At 39.2% G+C, this 21780-nt stretch overlaps 1 protein-coding gene across 1 annotated transcript in view; it reads right to left on the minus strand.

The window, feature by feature from the left end:
• Window positions 1–501: 501 nt before the first annotated feature.
• The window catches only part of LOC139744944 (uncharacterized), a 44414-nt gene continuing 23135 nt past the window's right edge, over window positions 502–21780 (minus strand). Inside the window, exons 4-5 of the mRNA XM_071655357.1 lie at window positions 3866–4317; window positions 502–1275 (exon numbers count right to left, since the gene is read on the minus strand). Coding sequence (XP_071511458.1) covers window positions 616–1275; window positions 3866–4317 — 1112 coding nt within the window. The 3' untranslated portion in view covers window positions 502–615. The remainder of the gene's footprint in view (window positions 1276–3865; window positions 4318–21780) is intronic.

Below are 21780 nucleotides of genomic sequence, written 5' to 3' on the forward strand. Positions count from 1 at the left end.
TTGTATACACACAGGCATATTTCTATGTGTGTAGTTTTCAAAGTACATGAAAATTTGACAGACGTGATCACCTCCATTAAAATACCTACACAGGACAATGATATCCTCTGAGTTCAGTATTTCCCAACTCATCGAAAGTTCCAATATCATAAACGTCTGTGAAAACAAAATTGAGTGTGATCATTTGTGCACTCCCAGCTTGAATAGCCATTGTTTCCATTGTATGTTGCTGATATTTCCCATTGTGTTGCAGATTGCAAGAGGCTATTGTGTAATTGTATCAATGAATGAAAGAAAAACAAGAAAATCATCACTACGTAAAAATAGAACACCACTTCCTGGAATCATGAGGATACTGTCGGAATGGACTCTTACACGCATACCACTGCTCAATCTCATCAAGTTTGTGTTCAGCTTTCCTTGAGCCCTCTTCCTCTCTTCTTGGAGGAGTCCACTGGGAGAGTCAGCGGGAGACCTGTAAATGACACACACACCCATACGCGCACACTCACACACACCTTGCCTTGACTGGAGACATCGCCTCAGCTGATCCGTTTCATCTTAGATACACCTTGGAATGAACTCTACACACACAGAACACTTGTCCCTGAACACTCACTGCTGCTGTTGCACCTTTCCAAGGGTCTCGGGGGCCACTGCTGGCTGCTGTTGCTGTTGCTGCTGTTGTTGCTGTTGCTGTTGGAGACGTTCCTTCTCTGCTGCTTCCTGGTTGGCCTTGACAGGGTCAGACCACCGTCTCTTGGGTGGTCGCATCAGCTTCATGTGGGCCATTTCCTTCTCGGGGACAATGTTGAAGTTCTTGTCGATGCCATGGTCTGGACTCTCATACTGACCTGTGGAGGTATGCACCGGCTGCTGTTCCATTGCCTGACTGGGTGAGGTGGAGGTGTGGCCACTGCCACCACCGCTGCTGGGAGGGAGTCCCTGTACGACAGGTGTGGTCCCTCCTCTGTGGTGCTCACTTGGTCCATGCTTCGGTACCTTCTCCTCCAGACGACGGCGTTTCAGCTCGGGACTAGACAGGCCCTGCATCTGCACCTTGCCATGCTGCTGTTGCAGCTGTCGGTCGACTTCTGGTTCCTCCCTTGACCCAGGTTTGCTGTTCTCTATGACAGTCAGCGAGACGCACACATCGCCCACCGCCAGTGTGTGGCACTGCAGGCCATAACTCTTCTGGGAAAGTTCGGGGCGGACAGATGACCATCCTTGGCCAAACACAAAGAATGGGTGCTCGTACGGAGCCTCAACAGTTACCTGCGAGGAAAGAGGTTAACAAAAGGGGTGCAAAATGGACACAATGCCAGAAAGTAGCATCACTACATCTATTCATGCCTAGAGATTAACCCGTTGAGGACGAGTCCCAACTATAATCAGCTAGTGTCTATGGAAAATGTGTGTTGTATCAAAATCAAACCGTCCTCAACGGGCTAAGACTTAATAAATTCCTTTATATCACTGTGGTGAAATTGTTCATCCAATTCTCCACTGTGTAATGCCAAAGACAGGCAAAACATTCAACATTGTAAAACTTGGAGAGCTTGCTACACCTTTCATTCTAGCATGGAGAAATCTCCTGCTGTCTTTGTGTGAAGATATCTAAAACATTGAGAAGAAAGTATTGATTGAATATCGCTCATTTCTTTGATGGTGTTTGGCGCCATTTATGATTCCCTTTTCAAACCAACAATACACAGAAAAAGCTGTAATCAGTTTAGAGCAATCACATGAAATCTTCAAAATTTAATAATCTCCTGAAACTGTCACAAAACGCTCCTCACAGCTTGCAATATCATCTATCCATGAATGTGTACTAACTTTTTTGGAGATGAGGAATTTGAAACCAGTAAACGGCGAAGTGCCCAGAAAAACTTCTGCCGACTGAAAGTTTCTAAAACGACTCAACATCTAAGTAGCATGACGCCACAGCTTCGTGATGGTAATGGGAAGCTATTTGCCTGCTCTCATCACTGTATAACAAGCGCAATTTTTCCCTCTCTGATACGAGTATCACAAAGAGCTCTAGAAAGGAAGGGCCTAGTCATCAGTCTCTGATGACTCACACAGTGTCTGCAATTTTGTCAGAAGAAGCGCATAGATAGCACATTATGGTCTAATGATCGGCTCTCCACATGTGAAGCAGATACCTTCTCAAGAGACTGGAAGGTGAAATAGAGAGCATGAAATCCCATTTGAGGGTGGCAGGTAGCTCTTTGGGCATTAGAAACTTGGCTGCTCACAACACTAATATGTGACCCATCATCACAGAAAGTATGACTAACACTGACTGATCTTATTTCACTTTCTGATTATGGTAGTATTATATATTTCACGTTTCAACACCATTTGGTGACGTACATCTTGAATACAGAGGGTCAACCCAAATAATCACAATAATATGCCCTTAAGAAACAGAAAAGTTTTAGTTTTAAAACATACACATCCAGACTCTGAAATTTGCACAGGTGATATTAAAGGAAAGTCAGTTATTGATTGTTGAACATATGTCAAATTTTAATATTTTCCACCCAAAATGCTTACCAGAAAGCTCTGCTTCACTCTGCTTTCAAGAGTGCAGCAGGAAATATATAAATTTTCTAATGTGTCAAACAGGAGAAGGCACAAGGTAAAACTTTTTCCGGCTCAAAAGATCTTTTATTTACTGAGTGACAATTGATTCTAATTTCTCTTGGAACTCATTAAAACTTCCAACATTCTAAGTTGCTCCTCAGCAATCTACTGACAGCATGCTATTTCCAGAATTTAATACCAAATAAAGTGCTGGTATCTGAGGATATAACCATAGAGGAAAAAAATACTTGTTTACTATCTAATACTACTTAAAAGTAAAGGGTAGACTGCAAGGTTTGCTTTTCCCTGACTTCATCTATCATCCCATCATGAACAGGGAATGTTTTTCTCTGCTGGAAGGAGTATCTGCATCAAGTTACACCATCTTGTTAGACATTCTATAGAATGTGCCTATATCCATGGCCAGACAAATTCTAATAGCTTTTGTTTGTTGTTATTTTTGTCTTTATGAAATAGAGGCCTATGGGCCAAGGGTAGGGTATTTCTATGCATATGATTATTACTTTATTATCATGGCAGTGACACAAATTGCAGCCATAATCGCATTTCATATTACACAAATAGGGCATGCTCTATGATGCACTATACTGGATTGTAGAATGACAATTTATACTAAATTATCCCGAGTTCTGTTTTGTTTCACCGAGGCCACAGGCCGAGGTGAATAGAACTGCACGAGGGATGATTTAGTATTTGGAGTTCTATGGTCCAGTACTGGTGCATCAATAGAACATGCCCCAATTGTTGTAGTAAATAGGTCCCTCAATCTACATGTACGTGTATTTTCTGTAGGTCTAGGCCCTAAATCTAACATTAGCCTCACCATACTGATTTCTTGTATGCAGAGTTAACCGTAACCTTGTTTACGTACAGCTAGCACAGCCACGTATGCGTACTGCAGAGCAGACTTGCGTATGATAAACTGCTACTTTTTGCGTCCAGTGCTCTACGCGCGCATGCGTTGAATGCTTGGCCTTGTCCTAGTATATCCCTTGCTGTGCAAATCTCTGCGTAAATAAAGCATAGGCGCGCTATAAGCGTTCTGTAGAGTGGCATGACCGTCTACTATACTGAAGTTTTTCCACAATCACATGATGCAACCTAACCAATCACAACACAAATTTTACTCTACTTATTTACTATAACCTCAAAGGTACCTGAAATGTACTAAGAGAACACTCATTGGTCAGTCTATCAGATCTGGAACGAGTCACTGTGACTATTCCGGACCGCAGACCAACACGGCCAAACCTACCTGTGCCTTGTGCTCGCCGACCAGAAATCCAATAAGGGCCAAGCCTCGATGGGGTTCCTCATCGATGCGCAACACCGTGCTGGAGTCAATCTTGAGGCCGTCGGTGTTGCCAGCGCTCTGGACAAAGTCATCCGTGGTCAGGTCCTCCACACGCTTGAGCACGGAGTTGGCCAGCTGGATGATGGAGCCACGGGTGAAGTAGGACGGGAGAGTGTTGGTGGACTGGTGGTGGTGTGGCTGCTGGTGGTGATGGTGGTGGTGGTGGTGGCCACTGCCTGAAATTGAGGAGGAGGAGGAGGAGGAGGAGGAGGAGGAAGAGGAGGAAGGAGATAGCTTCTGGTGCCTGCCGTGGTGATGGTGGTGGTGGTGATGGTGGTGTGACTGGCCACTGGGAGAGGTCTGTGTGGTGTCTGTATGAGTGGAGGGGTAATGAAGATGGCCTTCTGCACCCCCTGGAGTGACCTCACTTGGACGCATTGAACCCTGACCTGGATTTGGAGAGAGCATGTACACATCAAAAGGCATGACAATATTTGTCCAAGTACACAGCAACACTTAAAGTAAAACGAGTTGAAATACAAGAAATGTGCATCATAATTATCATTATTCAAGTGATCCTCATTTTAATACACAATTGCTAGTTTTTGCTTAAAATTTTTACTGAACTTTTGTTTCTGTTTCCCCACTCTAATATCATTTCTTCTTTTTTTCTTCTTCTTTTCAAGCTACAAGGTGTTTCTTGTGAGGAGTCATTGGGAAAGGCACTGAATTTCTCGACCTTTTCCTTATGTGTGATTATATGTGTGCAAGCGTGTGTGAGTCGTCAAATATGTCATGATATTCACTATCAAGTTTCTTCCTCTTTTCACTGTATGGTGTACATTTTGTTTATTTTTGTTTTGTTTTGTTTTTTGTTTTTGTTTTTTTTAAGCTTTCTTATGTGTTTGTGGTTTTCTGGTAATGGGTCCACAGCTACCAGAAAATGCACAAGAACAGCAGAGGACTGAGTCAGGACTGACTGAAAACCTGGCCATGACACATCATGATTATTAAACTGACTGAACTACCCTGGGATGCCCAGCAGCCATACTGTACGTAAGCCCTGTGCCGGTGATTCTAAAATAAAAGAGAAGTATAACGCAACATGATCTTCGTCTTTGTATCAGTGAATCTGGGTTATGAAACAATGGGGGGGAAGGATGGGAGGAGGCACAATATGTGAAGGCCATTGTATTTTCATCATTTTTTTTTAATGGAACAAAGTCTGTAAATTCATACTCCAAAATAAAGCCCCCTCATCAGTTCTGCATCATTATTACCACTTTATAATAGATTTCATGACTGTTTCTAAGATACCACCAAGGACTCTGAATCCACAGTGCAGGTAGGCAGTTTGCAAGCTAGATAATACACCAGTCATGAATTACCAGGTTATACAAACTCATTTGGAATAATATTTCCAAATGCAGAACTGCTGTTATGGTTTGTTTCAGCAGAAAAGAAACAAAAAATATGTGATTGCTTTCCCTACACGTTTGTCAATGTTGCCTCTGATGAAGATTCTGCTCGGATCAAAAGCTCAGGCCCCTTTTTACTCCACAATAAAAAGAGAAAATAAATGAATAAATAAATACTGGTAAGATAAGGTGAAGATATTGTTGTCATTATGTAATGTATGCACCATATGCTTCATGATACTTTTATTTTCCTAAATTTCATGTGTGGACTGATATTCACAAAATAAACAACATGCCAAAATATAGTTTCCCAAAACATAAATGCCATGCCCTTCACCTCTACAGTGGGAAATTGCTAACTTTGCTCTTTCATTGGGGACGCTGCATATTTCTCATTATGTTGCTGAAGTTCTTGAATTCAAATTTCACCAGTCACCAACATGCCTCGCATGTGAAAATTTTCACACTATCATCCACGCAAAACATATGGCGCAAACCGATACCATATACAGCAGTTTCTCGAGAGTGATTGACGACCGAACCAACATGGAGTACATTTCTTCTCTGCGTGATTCACTTGGCTTTTGTTGCTGCAGCTGTGAGCATTGTTTTAATATTTTCATGAGATTCACCACACAGATATGGAACCAAAGACTACCAGTACATTTTGGAGCAGGGTCTTATTCTCGTCTCTGCGCCCATGATGTCAAGAGAACTTGGCAGGACTCGCAACGCAGCTAATGTGGGGGGAGGGGGGAAAAAGACAATGTGGCCTGTAGTGTGATGACTGGTTACCAGTGACATTTTCCACCCAGTCCTAGGGAAATGACACAAGTCACCGGGGCTGGAAAAGTCACAGGAATTGACTGCCATTGTTTTGTTTTGAAATGCAATGACGTCAGCACAGAGAAGTAAAGGACTGGACTGGGCCTTGTCTTTCGGCTAATCCACAAACTGGTAAAAATGCTGGGAATGTACCCATATCGAGGTAATTTGACAACAAATGTGATAGAAAATGCAAAACTGACAAAGAAGAAATAAAAAAGTTAATGAGGGACTGGGTCTTTTCTTTCACCTGATCCCAAAACTTGTAAAAATGCTGGGGATGTACCCATACCTACAATAAATTTGAGGCAAATTGAAAGAAATGAGACAGAAAGTGCAAAATTGACAAAGAAAAAATACAAACTAATGAGGGACTGGGCCCTGTCTATCTGCTTACCCACAAACCTGAAGTTGTAAAAGTTTGGGGGATTTACCTATACTTTTGAGGTAATTTGACAAGAAACCAAATGAGAATTTATGATTAACCTCCCCCCCTCCCCCCCAAAAAAAAGGAAAAAAAAAAGAAATACAAAGTGATGATTGGAGTGTTTCCTTTAAAGTTGGATTTTATCCTACCTATTTATAAAGTTATATGGAGGAATACTGATTATGGACTGGAAGAGAAAAAATCTAGGTAAATGAATACAAGTTGTACCTTCAAAACATTAAAAAAAAATTAAGGAAAGGAAAAAAAAATCATTCCATCCAATTAAGTTATAAAAAAAAAACAAAGACAGTATTTCTAACTTTTTTTTATTTTTTAGTAACTCTTACAAGCTGTTGTGAATAGCATACCTACACTGTATGCTGCTTGCAGGATACTCGATATTTAGCAATTTTAAGGGAGAGATGTACATCAGCTACAGGAACTACTTTTTTATTACATGGAATTTAAACTATCTCTATCATCATTAGAAATTAAGTTCAGTAAGGTTTTCTCTCTCACTTAAATCTAGCCCAATACAGCATCAAAATGGCACTACTGTGACAACACACACACGCATATGCCAACGTTCTGTCCTTTTGACACACCCCAGAGGTAGCAAAAGTGAGCATGAGTGAGACAATGAGAACGGGGGACTTCACTGCTTTAGACCTAATGACAATGTATAAAAGTGCACATTGATGAACTTTTTTTGTTCAGCATAAGTTATTCAACATTTTTTATTTCCTTCTTGAGTTACTGAGTGATCATGTTCTAAATTTTCGTGTATTCAATACGTCACTATACACACTTTACATACAAGTAATATTGTTCATTGCAGACTTTGCATCGACAATTGTCCCGTACTAAACAAAGTGAATAATTTTTGTTATAAAACACTGGAATGGTCTGATTATCAATCTGTACAAATTATACATGGGCAAGCATGTGTTAAAAGGAGCCCTGGGTTGAAACAAACATCCTGATTCCAGGAATTTACATGAACACAGCATACACGGTACATCCTTTCCCAATTGTTAGCCAAAGCATTACAAGCTCCACACCACACCACTAAAACTCTGATGAAAATGTGTTTCGCTACATGTTATTGCTGTTTTGTAATTAATTGATTCCATTCATTAACAATGCAATCAAACTGATATTTTGTCTCCTTTCCCCAACCCAGCATGCACTTCTCTCATCTTTGTTGAAACCTGCAGACATCTAAAATATGCCAAGGCAATATCAATGACATATCATGAAAGAAACTAAACTTGACATTACAGCTGCAGCCATGTGTGTGTGCTGCAATGCTGTTGAGCGCGAAAACACACTGGAGAAGTGAGACATCAAAACTGTGTTAGCGGGACAATGAAGGACTGGCCGCTATCACGCACTCTTGCCAGCGATCCAGGCGGTGAAAGTGACAAGCCGGCCAAGTCCCTGCTGGCAAGGACCCAATAAAATGATGACTTCCCCCTTCCAAACTTATCCATGCTCCTCTCCCTCACTCACACACTCTGTCTGTCCCTCTTGTCTTGTCAATCCAAACTAGCCATGAAACAAACCAAGTGCCATGCCGCACCGTCCCAAGAGAGTAATTTACACACATTTAGAGGAACTCAGATTCATAAACGAAGGTACCTCATTCATATAATGCCTTATAAAATGCCATAGGAACACACAGATTTCATCTTATAACCTCTCACACAGCTTTGTCCTATAAATACCCTTCCCTCAGCTCAAATTATTGACTCCGTCACTGCCACTTGTCCCTGCCACTAGTGACTCCAATGTACAACACATATACTGCATAGAACACATTTACAGTGCTCTATTTGAGAAGAGCCACATTGAAATTGGTTAAAACGAAGCGGAAAGAGAGGGCTTAGACAGTGTGTTCCTTTTCTATCTATCAGATACAGGAGACACTTTACGATAAGGCAGAACTTGGCAATTTGTGCGGGAAACAAAACAAAACCCGGCCAAGCCATTAACCATGTGGTCTCCCTTGTTTTGTTTTGATGCATTACAGAAATGTGTGCCAATTGATAAACCTTGGCTCAGTGCGATAATTTTACTCGCCAGAGACGGACTGACTGAGCGCCAAGCCAAGAGTGGGTATAACGGAGAGGATTCCCTGGATGTGTAGTAGGAAACCTGTAAGTGTACATGTCAGATTTCATTGCAGCACATATTGATTTCACTAGGTTCTCAAGCCTATGAATGTCCATCAGACTTGCTGCCAAGCAGAGTGAATCCACTTTTCCGGGCTGGTGTGTACAAACTCTTGCACAAGCCCAACCAGTCTAAAGGTTGCGTTACTTCAATGACCCACGCCCCCCCCCCCCTTCTCCCACCTGCCCTCCATCTCTTCCAACACCTAGTTCCTCCCTCTGTCACATCTGCTTAATTGTGTACAAAGTCAAGAATACTTCCCCAACAAGGTTTTCTGTCATTTTCCACCAATATCACCATTTCTACAAACATGAATGCACACACAAAAGCACAATACATGTGTACATACACACACATCCATATACACATCAAAACATACAACAAACATAAATACATACATAAATTCACATGTACTATATTAAAGGGAATGTACAATATTGGTTGAGGTGAGGATTTAGCTTTGAATGTTTTGCGAGATATTTAAAAACCAATCTTTGAAATGTTAAAGAGCATACAATTCTTTAGGGGAACTGACATTTTCTTTGATGAAAATTGGTTTTGAAATGACTGAGATATCCAAAACTAAGGTAGACAAAGAGATCCTAATAAAAGTTGTGGCCTGCTGCATTTTTGTTAGGATTGCTTCTTTGGACATCTCAGCCAATTCAAGACCAATTTTCATCAAAGAAACTGTGAATTCCTCTTTGAACTACATATTGTTTCATATTTCACAACAGGTTTCTCATTATCTCACAAACACACACAAAAACAGTTGGAAACCTGCATCCCTATCAGAATCAAAGCTATGCCATCCCTTTAAATCAGCTAAAATAGGATTTCCTTCACTGGTGAATTGCCATGAATTATCAAAGTACAGGAAAAATGTTCTATTGTGCTGCATTTGAAAGAACTTTTCGTTCTTCTTTGTAATCCATCACCCTGTTTTAAGACGAGTTATAATTGATTATATAGTTGATTTCTATCAGAAGCCTATGGCAGCCTATGTGGTAAGGAAATTTAACATCGATCATATCTTTTGATAAAACGGGGCCCAGGTTTAAGTTATAATCCTCAACTCACAAATCTTGCACCCATGCACACAAAAATTACTGTGAAGCATTGTTTTTGCATCCTTATCATGTGTAGCACTGTATCAACATCACAATTGCCTGCAAGTACTTACCACAATGCTCAGATTACCACTTCTTGAAGTGTTCAAAACATTTGGCAATACAGTACTCTCCGCGTAATCGGGTATCGCTTAAACGGGTACTCCGTTTAATTGGGTGGTATTGTCAGAGTCAGTTCCAATGCACATTAAAATTACCGGATAATCAGGTTGCCTCTCCGCATAAACGGATAAAGAATTTTGGTGTAATCTAATTTCTTCCCCACATTTTATCGCAGATATAACACTTCAAGAAATCATGCAAGTCAAATTTTTCACGGCTAATCACATTTTCTGCTTAATTTGCAAAGAAGACCTATCATTTTGGGAGTGATTAAACATGCAAACACTTGTACACATACTGACTATGCAAACACTTGTACACATACTGACTTGCCACACGAAAACGAGCATTACAAATGTATTTGGCACTCACTAACTGCATAGACAGACAGGGGTTGAACACACTTGCGCTCCTGCCTTGCTCCGCAACAATATTCACAATACGAGAAGTTTGCAACGAAAATCAGGCCATGCACCATGTGGCCAGCTCAATATAATTTTGCTTTTCCCCAGTCACTTCTCGAAAAGTAACCCAACGTTCTACGTGACTTGCGCACGCAAAGAGACGTGTTCATTTCGGAAAACGTCTGCGTGTTAGCGAGGAGTCTATAGTCAAACGACAAAGTGTTCTGAAGACATATTTGTCCATAAAAAAAAGAGTGTAAATTATATTTCTCTTGACTGAGCAAGTGTCAGGTATTTATAATGTGCCGTGCAAGCACAGGTGTTAAGCATACATTGTAGGTGTTTGGTGCAGTATACAATGCATGTAAATACACACTGTGTGTGTCAATTGTGAATGAGACGTGTTCTTCTGTTAATCGGGTACTCCGCTTAATCGGGTAAGAAATGCTCTGCCCGAGCCTACCCGATTATGCGGAGAGTACTGTACCATTCTTCATACTAACTACAGTATGTGCATCTACAAATATATGTGACATGTGGGTGCTTTGGAAATGGTCCAAGTGAAATGATAATATTCCACTAACTCTCTAGCTTGTGAACTGGGAACGATGAACTACAATGTACACATGTGCACCTCTTCAGTTCTTAAGATGTATCTGTGTCATGTGCATGATATAAAAATTGTTCATCACAGACACTTGGAAAATCAAAAACGATGAAAGAGCAGTGTGCAATGTTGAAAATGTTGCGCAATACCAGATGCAATCACCGCCCACATGGTTTCGGTCTCAGTTGCCACAGTGAGCTATGGCATCCAAAAATAACCACACCACAGCAGTATGTTTAAACTGCTATGTCTTCAAAAGAATTATACAATGTGTAGCTAGGAGACTGGCTCTGAAAAGGAAAGCAGTTGATCTAACCTCTATAATAAAGATTGACTTTCATTTTTCAGATTTGTGTACGTGTGTGTGTGTGTGTGTGTGTGTGTGTATGTGATTGCTCAGCCTATCTCCATTGCATTCCATTTTGGTGTACATTCTAACAAGATTCATTTTGAATTTTAGGTAAAAATGCTGTTTTGTTGGTTTTATATTCAAATCTGAATTAAAATTCACTCCTCCCTCTGCATGAAAAGCAGAAGGAAGCACAGATGTAATATCAGACCAAGACAAATAGATACATCAAAATGAGGGGAATGAAAATAGATAGGCATGTTGTTTTGGTGAGAAGTCATCTTCACATGATCAACCTAATGGTAGAAATAAGTTGTTTGTGTTGGTAAGCAGTATATTGTGAACAGTATCATTGTGTCAACATGAATACATTGATATGTCATTATGTGAAGGGTCTAATGCACCAGTTTAACTCACATAGCATGTACTACTTTTAAAGTAGGGTTATGCTATGCGAGTTAAACTGGTGCATTAGAACCCTCACTCAATGTTTCATCATAAAACCAACCACTTTTTTCTCATACATTGTAAGTTTCATGCCATGCATTTTTTTCCTTTTTTGTGTGTGTGTTTTTGTTTTTGTTTTTTTTTTGTTTTTTTTTGGGGGGGGGTTCTTTTAATGTCCTCTACAGGAACAAATAATAAATTTTAGAACTGAATGATCTAAGCATTTTAGCTTCCTTCTTCGACAATCCATATGGCAGGAAACTATGGGATAATCTACATAATTCAATGAAATAATAGAGTGACTACATTTTCTGATTATGCAGGACAAAATTTCCTTCCCTCCTTGAAAGTCATGCCTGGCAAAGTGCCAAAAGAGAAAACTGTCTAACAGATCATGAGATGTATGTTTTATCAGGTATTACACCAAAATCATAATTAAATGGTGTGATCTTGAGAGTTAGCACTTCATTAGATATTTTTTTTTTTTTTGCTTTGTTGTTGTGTTTAGCTCTCCCTCCATGCCCCCCTTCAATAAACTTAAACGAGGTCAATCATTTTTCAGTCATTGATACTAGATTAGTCACAAGTATATTTGGCTTGGGTCCACAGAAATTGTGTCAAAAGTCGCAGATCAAAATCATATTGCATTCCATGGGGTTAATGTCCTTTTATCTGGCTGAAGACCCTTCAGCTTATCATAGCAGACCAACAATGGTGGAATGTAGATGGCATTTTACTTGTCAGTCATAGAAATCACTGAATGAAACAACAGTGGAACTTATAGTTTAGGAGGATGGTCTGAAAATGAGTAAAAACAGCCTGACCCAAAAAACAGCAACAAAACAAAATACTACAGAATGACAGCTGCTGAGGTAGTTTTGTAACCTTTTAAACCACAAAGCGTATCACGATCCCAACTTCAGTTTTTAATTTCCTCTGCTCGTTTGTTTGGATTTTTTTTTCCCTCCACAGTTATCATCTTGCCAAGTTTCTTACGATGGCCTGGTATCATAATCTGTAAACAGATCATACCCTGATACAGTTTTCATGTGCTGTGCATGGAATGAATGTCCTCTGATCCAACACCTGATTGCAAAACCAAAGCATTCTTCAAAACAAATTATTTTTCTCACCCATTCCTATGAAGAATTAGTGTGGTGGTCCAACCTCAATATTACCCTTCTAGACCTCAAATTATTCCATGAATCTTAACATCCAATCATAATGAAAGTTCATTCACTGTACACTGTTAATTTACTCTACACTGTACTTGTAATATTCAAGTAATGAAATCTGACGGCTTTCACCTTATACAGTATCCGTCACAATAAAGTTTCACTTCTAACGTTAGCTAACGGAGATTATCGTTAGCTAACGTTAGCTAACGGAGCCGCCGGGAAGTCAGCTAACGTTAGGTATCGATAACTAACGTTAGCTGACTAACGTTAGCTATCGATAGCTAACGTTAGCTATCGATATCAACTAACGTTTGCTCATAATGTAGGAGTAGTGAGGGCTAACGTTAGACGGAGAATTTCGTCTGTTCGGAGTTTTATTTTACTGTTCAGTATTACGGTCCTCCTCCGAGCTCCGGAGATCGAGACACACGGAAGGCCGACATAATTTACAACGCTGGATGCACCACTGTCCCTACACTGACTATACGGACGTGATAGATCGGCAAAATTAATCTTATTACATTGTATGTATTATCTCATAAACACATCGGCAATCACGCTCACCGACTGTTCGAAAAAGCGAAGATTTGGGTGTAGTTTTCATGGAAAACACAGCTACCAGCTCGCGCTCGTCGACACTGTTTGCAAACTCACGATGCATACAGATACAGTACAAAATCGTACACTCAACGATCTGTCTTGACAGTGAAATGTTCATAATGTATAACGTGTTGAGTGCAGGAAATCCCCTTCCCACATACTTCCACCTACCTGTACCAAGTACTAGCTCTGCCAACAGCATGTGTGTGTCGTGTAGTCACGCGCACGTGCGGCGCTTCTGAACTAGTAACTGATTACGGGCGAATCGGTTTCCGTGCTAGAGCATCCCACCTGTTGTACAATGTACTTAGCCTTCAGTTTGTATCATTATGTAATTTGGAGGGGGTTCCGTGAAGCCAGACGTACCAGTGATGCCCACGGAAAATATCCCCAACGATAATAATACTGATACAATGTCAATGTATTTCGGTAGCCCAGCGACCTCCGTGATATAAAGTAGCGTTCCGTGTACTGAAAAACATTATCAACGTTTGTATAGGACTAATTTTTTTTCCCATAATCTGTTATTGATTCCATATTCAAAACAATTTCACAACAAATCAAATCACATGTATTACAAAATCCACGATTTAGCATGACATAATTATAATGAAATCAAACCAAGCTGTACTTTCAGCAGAAACAGTACATTCGTAAAGAATGTACAATGCACCAGAGAAAGAAAACATCATACACTGCTTACTTACTTTCGTTAAAATCAAATCGAACTGTACTTTCAGCATGACAGTACAATGTTAGGCCTAATGTTAGAACTAATGTGAGGCCTAACCGATACTTGGGGTGAAAAGCGGCGGTTCGCCGGGCAGACCGATCGAGTGTATCGCCATTTTATTAGGTGATCCGAGTATTTAATTTTTTTTTTTGGACATTTCCCTGTCTTTTTTTTTATTTCGATGTCGTTTCCGATCTTCATTGTGAGATCGGCAAGCATTTATGTTTAGCTAAGGCATTTTTTCTCTCTCTCTCTGCTGAGAAGATATCGAAGCGTGGATGAGCGTCGGTCCCGTAATTTTGAAATGAATTCTATACCTCTCAATGTGCACCAACACTTTATTTTTTTCTCTCTTTACGATCGCCAAGCTATTAAAAGTGTTTATACTGAGTATTTACTGGACATTATTTGCAGGTTTTCCGAAGAAATATAATTATAACAGTATGACATTTATTTATGCGCGCGGGTACCGGGTGTAACTTGACAGTAAACGTGCCTAGCATGTTCAATACGCTGTTAATCTTGCAGTTTATTTATATGCTACGGTAGAATGACTGAATATTATAAAGACTCACTTTTAATTGCAAATAGTTATGTTTATACCTATACCGAGAAAAAAAAAACTTTCATTTTCCTTTTTCTATTAAACAGTAAACGGCATGTATGAAATACAAAAACCAAATCAGCTAACGTTAGAGAGACAAAACTACATGTCTACCGGGTAGCCAGCGAGTTTTTCTCTGTGTAGGCCGAATTCAGTGGGTTTTATTCTGCAATTGCATTCGCTACGAGGTTTTGGTATCATACATTAAAGTAGAAAAATAACAAAATTCAAATGTTGATAGTTGTAAAATATTTCATTATGCATGCTACATGCAATTGACACGCTTCATCGTGCTTGAGACTGGAGAATACGGTTGTGTTGCCATTATTTTCGATTCTATAAGTTCCGTGCACATCGCGTTCGATACGCGGATGAAGTGCAAAGATTGTGAACATTGGTCTTAGATTGATATTTGTACTTACTTATAACTCCACACGTTCAAACCTTCATCGACGTAATGATTCATTATAGCATCACTTTAATTTCATTTTGTCTTCTTCTCTTAAACTCAGTTAATGGCAATGCCATGTAAGAAAAGCAAAAACTAACGTTAGCTAACGCTAGCTAACGTTAGCTAACGTTATTCTCTACTCTCAGGAAGTTCTGCACTAACGTTAGCAAACATTAATTTTGATACTGAAGCATGTCAATTCGTTCTAGAGCATATACATAATGAAATATTCTTACAAGTATCAACATTCGCATTTTGCGATTTTGTCTACTTCTATGCATGATACCAAAACATTTTGAAGCAAATGTAATTGCAGAATTACAGACCATTGATACCAAAGAGAAAATTCGCTGGGTATCCGGTAGAGACGTGCAGTTCTGGTCCCACTAATCTAACGTTAGCTAACTAACGTTAGCCATTGTGGTTTTTGTTTTTCATACATGCAATTAACTATGTTTAAGAGAAAAGGCAAAATGAAATTAAAGGGATCGTAATATTCTCTTAATGAACGTTTGAACGTGAGTAATTTATATTTGTGTACAAAATTAATATAAGACCAAAGTTCACAATCTTTACGCTTCATCTTCGTGTCCAACACGATATTCACGGAACCTCGCAAAAATTATGGCAACTCAATCCGTATTCTCTACTCTCAAGCACTAACGTTAGCTAATGTTAACGTTATACTGAAGCGTGCCAACTTGTTCTATGAGAGCACGCAAAATGAAATATTTTTACAAGTACCAAAATTGGCATTTTGCGATTTTTGTTTACTTTTATGCATGCTGTTATAGAACAAGTTGACACGCATCAGTATAGATTAGCTAACGTTAGTGCTTGAGAGTAGAGAGTATACGAGGTGAGTTGCCATTATTTTTGCGAGGTTCCATGAATATCGTGTTGGACACGAAAATGAAGCGTAAAGATTGTGAACTTTGGTCTTATATTTGTACACACATAATCAGCATCCCTTTTAATTTCATATTGCCTTTTCTCCTAAACATAGAAAAACGTATGATAAACAAAAACCACAATAGCTAACGTTATAGCTATAAACGTTAGATCAGTGAGACAGAACTGCATGCACGTCTACCGAGTACCCAGCGAATTTTCTCTGTGTTATCAATGGTCTGTATTCTGTAACTACATTCGCTTCACAAGATTTTGGTATCATGCATAAAAGTAGACAAAACAAGATTTCGTGAATATCGTGTTGAATACGAGATGAAGCGTAAAGATTGTGAACTTTGGTCTGATTTTTGTATGCACATGTAACCAACACACGTTTAGCATCACTTTAATTTCCTTTGGCCTTTTATAGTTAATGGCATGTATAAAAAAAACAACAACATTAGCTAACGTTAGCTAACGTTAAAGAGACAGAACTGCATTGTCTGTACCGGGTATACAGCGAGTCTTGTTGTTATATTGGTTTTATTCTGCAATTACATTCGCTTTACGAGGTTTTGGTTTAAGGCATAAAAGTAGACAAAATCGCAAAATGCCAACGATGATACTTGTAAAAATCATTTTGTTACTGTGCATGCTCAGAAGAAGTTGACACGCTTCAATGTTATAGGGATATGACATGAGAGAATACGGGGTCTGTTGCCGTTATAATTTTTGCGAGGTCTCGTGAATACGCTGTATCATGCTGGTTACGAAGATGAAGAGTAAACATTGTGGTTTTTTGGTCTGGAGTATACCATATTAAAAAAAAAAAAAACAACTTAGACACGTTCAAAAGTTCATTCACACTAACAGAATTATATATTAGCATCACTTTCATTTCATTACGCCTTTTTTTTTTTCTTAAGCATAATGACATGTATGGAAAACAAAAACCACAATAGATAACGTTTGTAGCTAACGTTAAAGTAGAGAGACAGAACTGAGTGTCTGTCCCGGTTACAGGTTGTTTCGGCAAATTTAAAAGAAGGTTAATAAGGACATGCTTACCGAAACGTTGAGATAGAGAAGGTTCTATTCAGGACCAATCTCCTATCCACGAAAGAATTCAAGGCGTCCCTTGAAACCATCCGCCTGTAAAAGATTAAGACCTCATTGTCTCCGATCACGCAATGATGATGCCACTTCGAGATGCACGATGAAGACAATTTGAATCGCGGCGATCGTTTGTTGACGAACAATAAAAACCTCGGCAAGCGGGAGGGGCAACGAACAAAGGATTGTCTTAATGACTTGCTATAGAGCTTCTCAATGGCAGGAAGAGAGTGTGACAATGGATGCCACCTGTTACGATCCAGGGATGATGAACATGGGATGTAAGTTTTTAGAACGTATATATGCTTATAGTATATAGCAAAGTGAGATACACATTATAGAGAGAATGAAACGTTACCGTTTTTATCGGTAATCGGTAATGATAGACATCATTGAGACTACAGTCATGTTGATATATAACAGTATATATATATATATATATATATATATATATATATATATATATATAATGAGCAAATATTTTCACTCGGATGTTTTATATATATATATTCATAATTAATCTTGCGTGGTCTAATATGAATACTCTTCAGTTTAGAAAACCAAGAGAAAGTTACAATGTATTAAGACAGTCATAAGTAAGTTGGCGCATCGACACGTAAACCTTTTCAGCTTATTCTAGATGTTGGTGACACAACATTTGCTCCTGCAACAGTTGCGCCGGATTATGTTAAGACTGTAGGGCTTTAGATTTAATTTTGATATGATGATTTGGACTTGGGTTAGGGTTATATAATGTTTGTAGGTAGAATTTTGATTGGATTAGTCTAAGATATTTCATGGGAATTAATGATAACAGTAGGCCTAATAAAATATACTGAGATGGATTTTCATCTTTATCTGTTGAATAACGCGAGCGTGAGCGAACAGATTACAATTTACAACGAGTATAATTTCTGTCTGTCCATAGTTCATTTCCAGAAATGAGGTATCAAGTCCTGTAACCCATACCTATACAATTGTACTTTCGAAGCAAAATCTAGTTCGTATAGTTGTCAAGGACCTGTGTGAGGAATGTGCTTTCAATCCGTCTTTTGTCGTGTGTTTTTGTCGAAAATGCTAAACCATTATCGTTGATCGGGCGATGCGAGAAAATTCTCCTTTGAAACCGGCAGGCTTTTGTTGTTGTTTTTGTTTCTTGTATACAAGGACTTTGGTTTTGTTTCTGTTAAAGTCCGAACGTAATTAGCTGGCCCAGTTGATGCAGGGAGTTACCAGCTATATGTGACTCTTTTGAAATCGGCAGACCTTTAATCAATGTGCAAGATTTAGCGTCTTCTTTTAATGGAAATCCAAGGAGGTAGGCCTTTATCACGGCTCGCAACTAAGATTTTTGACTTTGGATGATCTTGGTACGCGATATCAGCGTTGATTGACAAGGAAAGACACCTTTGAATCTCGCCAAATCATGCCATTACATGCAGTAATTAAATGAATTACAAGAAAGGCAATACGGAAATACATTGTACATTTAAGTTTGATTTCTGCTGTGCTTGTTCATTTAAAAAGTAATTGAACATCACGACAAACTACATGTAAATGTTTATGAATTTAAGAAAAGACATGAAGACAATACAACTTTGCCAAACTAATATTGAAACTACCTCCCTGTTTTGACATTCCGCGCGCCTTATATTCTCGCTGATGAACATGTCTAAAAGCGTCGTCCCCCCCCCCCCTTGAATATCACGAAAAGATTTAGAGTTTCATCGTTTATCACACGCACAACATTGATGGTTCAATCTCGTGTTGTTGCAAGCGTTGCGGAGATGAAGCGAAGAAATGCGTTATCACAGTCATAATGTACATTACACTGCATATTTTTGTTATACCTATCATGATGAAGAAAGAAGATTGCACTGTTATTTATTGACCCACCCCCCCCCCCCCACACACACACACTCACACGTCCACATTGTTTACACGTTACCCCAAAATATAACGTTTTACATTTTAAAGACATGGCCACCTCTGCTATATTGTCTATGCTGTTTATAACTCTGACCAGCTGATGTGGCGAGACTGTCTTTGCAGAGCAATAATTCTGATGCGGCGAGACTACGAACAGTAGACGCGAGCGAAGCATCCTGATCCACTTTCACTGTTCGTACTTCGTAGTCTCGCCGCATCAGACGTGTGGCTCAGCAAAGATAAGTCTCGCCGTATTAGATGTACATAGCGTAGCAGCAAATAATAGCTGCATCCTCCGCCTATAGGCCACTTCTCGTTGAGTTTACTAGTATTACACAGGCGCAACGTGTGGAAAAAAAAATAATCATCGTACGAACGACGGATGATGCACATCCGCAAAAGTAGTTATTGTCTGAACAAAAAGAATTTTCTGCGCTCCAAAAAGACATTTCAGAGTCGAAAGAGTCATAACTACCTGCATTAACTGGGCCAGCTAATTACGTTCGGACGTTAAAAGAAACAAAACAAAAGCCCTTGCACAAAAAAGGTCTGCCGATTTCAAAGGAGAATTTTCACGCATCGCTTCAACATCGGACAATGGTCCAGCATAGACAAAAAACAGCAGAAGTCGGACTGAAAGAGACATCCTCACACAGGTCGTTGACAACTAGATTTTGCTTCGAAAGTAAGGCATGAGTTACATGACTTGATAGCTCATTTCTGGATTATGAAGAGACAGAAATTATACTAGCTCAAGTAACTGCAATTCGTTTACCAACGCTCGCGTGATTTAACAGATACGAAATATCCATTCACCATCTGATTATTTGCTACGTCTCCACTTAAAAAAAGTATACAACATGTACATTGAGGTATATTCTGTATAAGTTAGAAAGGTTTACTGTCGACGCGGAAACTTACTTTTAACTGTCTTACTTTCAATCTTCTTTATATTTACCATTTCAAAACTTAAAGTAAACTCACCCACGTATAAGGCGTAGATGCTCTAAACACATTACGACATAATTTATGCCAAAGTACGCTTTCATCTTTCACGAGAGCTTTTGTGTAAGCGAATGCAAAACTTTTTGGGGCGGGGTTGTTTTCAATTGTTTGCTATAGTCATGCGTTATTTTCAGGCTGTTTCATTTTTCAATTTCATGGATTTTAAACATCGTTTTCTTTAAGTATTCCAGTTCTCTCCCCCGCCCTCCACCTCACTGAAATCAGAAAGTCTACCATAAATCTGATCGATAAATACAACGTGGCATTTAGCGATCATGGTTATGGCAGATCACGGTTATGGCATACTCGATTAAGTACACTATAATAATCGACTGATATTTCGACTATGAGCCAAAAGAAAGGCTCTAAAAGTAAAATCATTATGTTGCTTAAAATTGTGATTTTTGCAATGATTCTTTTAACTCAACTCACTTAGCTAATTCTTGGATCGACATTTCCAGGCTAATTACACGCTGTATATTACCAGAACTCCAGTGCGTGCATTCTTTCGTCTGGCACCTGATGGTCCGGCACCTGCTTTTGTGAAAAAAATTTTCACAAGGGTTGGGGGAGGGGTGTCAAGTTTCTTCTATCTGAAGAGACCGCATACAATCTCTTTGCGTTTTCCCCTTATTCTTTGGTTCTTTGTGTTGTGTTTGTGTGCTTCTTTTTGTTGGGTTGTTTGTATTTTCTTTTAATCATTCATGGGAGGGGAAAGAAGAGTAAAAGAGGGAGAAATGAAATAAGTATGCCACGTATGTTGTACACCAGCATCACAATCATCACCATCACTTCGATCCTTAGCCTTTTTTCATTCAGAAACACGACCACCATCATCACTCGAGAAACACACCGAAGCAAACAAATCACGTAACAAAGTACCAAGAACCTTCCCGACAACAACACAAACGCTACAAAGATCAAGCTGGATAAAACTTCGTTCAAAGTATTTTGTTAGGGCTAACGATCCACTGTATACACAAACGTATTCTGAGGACTAGTCTGAGCTAACGTTAACCCGAGTGATTGTACTACGCTACTATTATTACGTTACATAATAATAGGGTTATATTTATAGGTTTGTGAATTTATAATTACAGTATTTATGATAGTGTAACACCGAGGATCGTGAACTGATTTAGCGAGATATTGCCGATTTTTTTTCTTTCCGATTATTCATGATCTTGAATATTCAACGTGAAATCGGAAAATCCTTTTTTTTTACTTATTTTTTTCTTTGCGAATGCATATTAGAAGTTCCCCTTTTTGACTAAATATAGGCCTAGTCTTCATCGCTAAAGCGTTTTATTGACAATACTTAATGAACAATGATAAAAAGAAGTGCTTTGTCCAATATACTCATTAAAAAAAAAAAACGTTTCTGCGAGCTCGCTGATATCTGACACAGGGTAACCAACAAACTTCCGTTAGCTAACGTTAGATGCAGGAGAGGGATAGAAATTTCTCAGAGTGTACATCTAATGAGCT

This window comes from Diadema antillarum, unplaced genomic scaffold (genome assembly GCF_040938485.1).
Source record: "Diadema antillarum isolate AM-2024a unplaced genomic scaffold, OU_Dant_1.0 seq00001221_RagTag, whole genome shotgun sequence".
NCBI lineage: Eukaryota > Metazoa > Echinodermata > Echinoidea > Diadematoida > Diadematidae > Diadema > Diadema antillarum.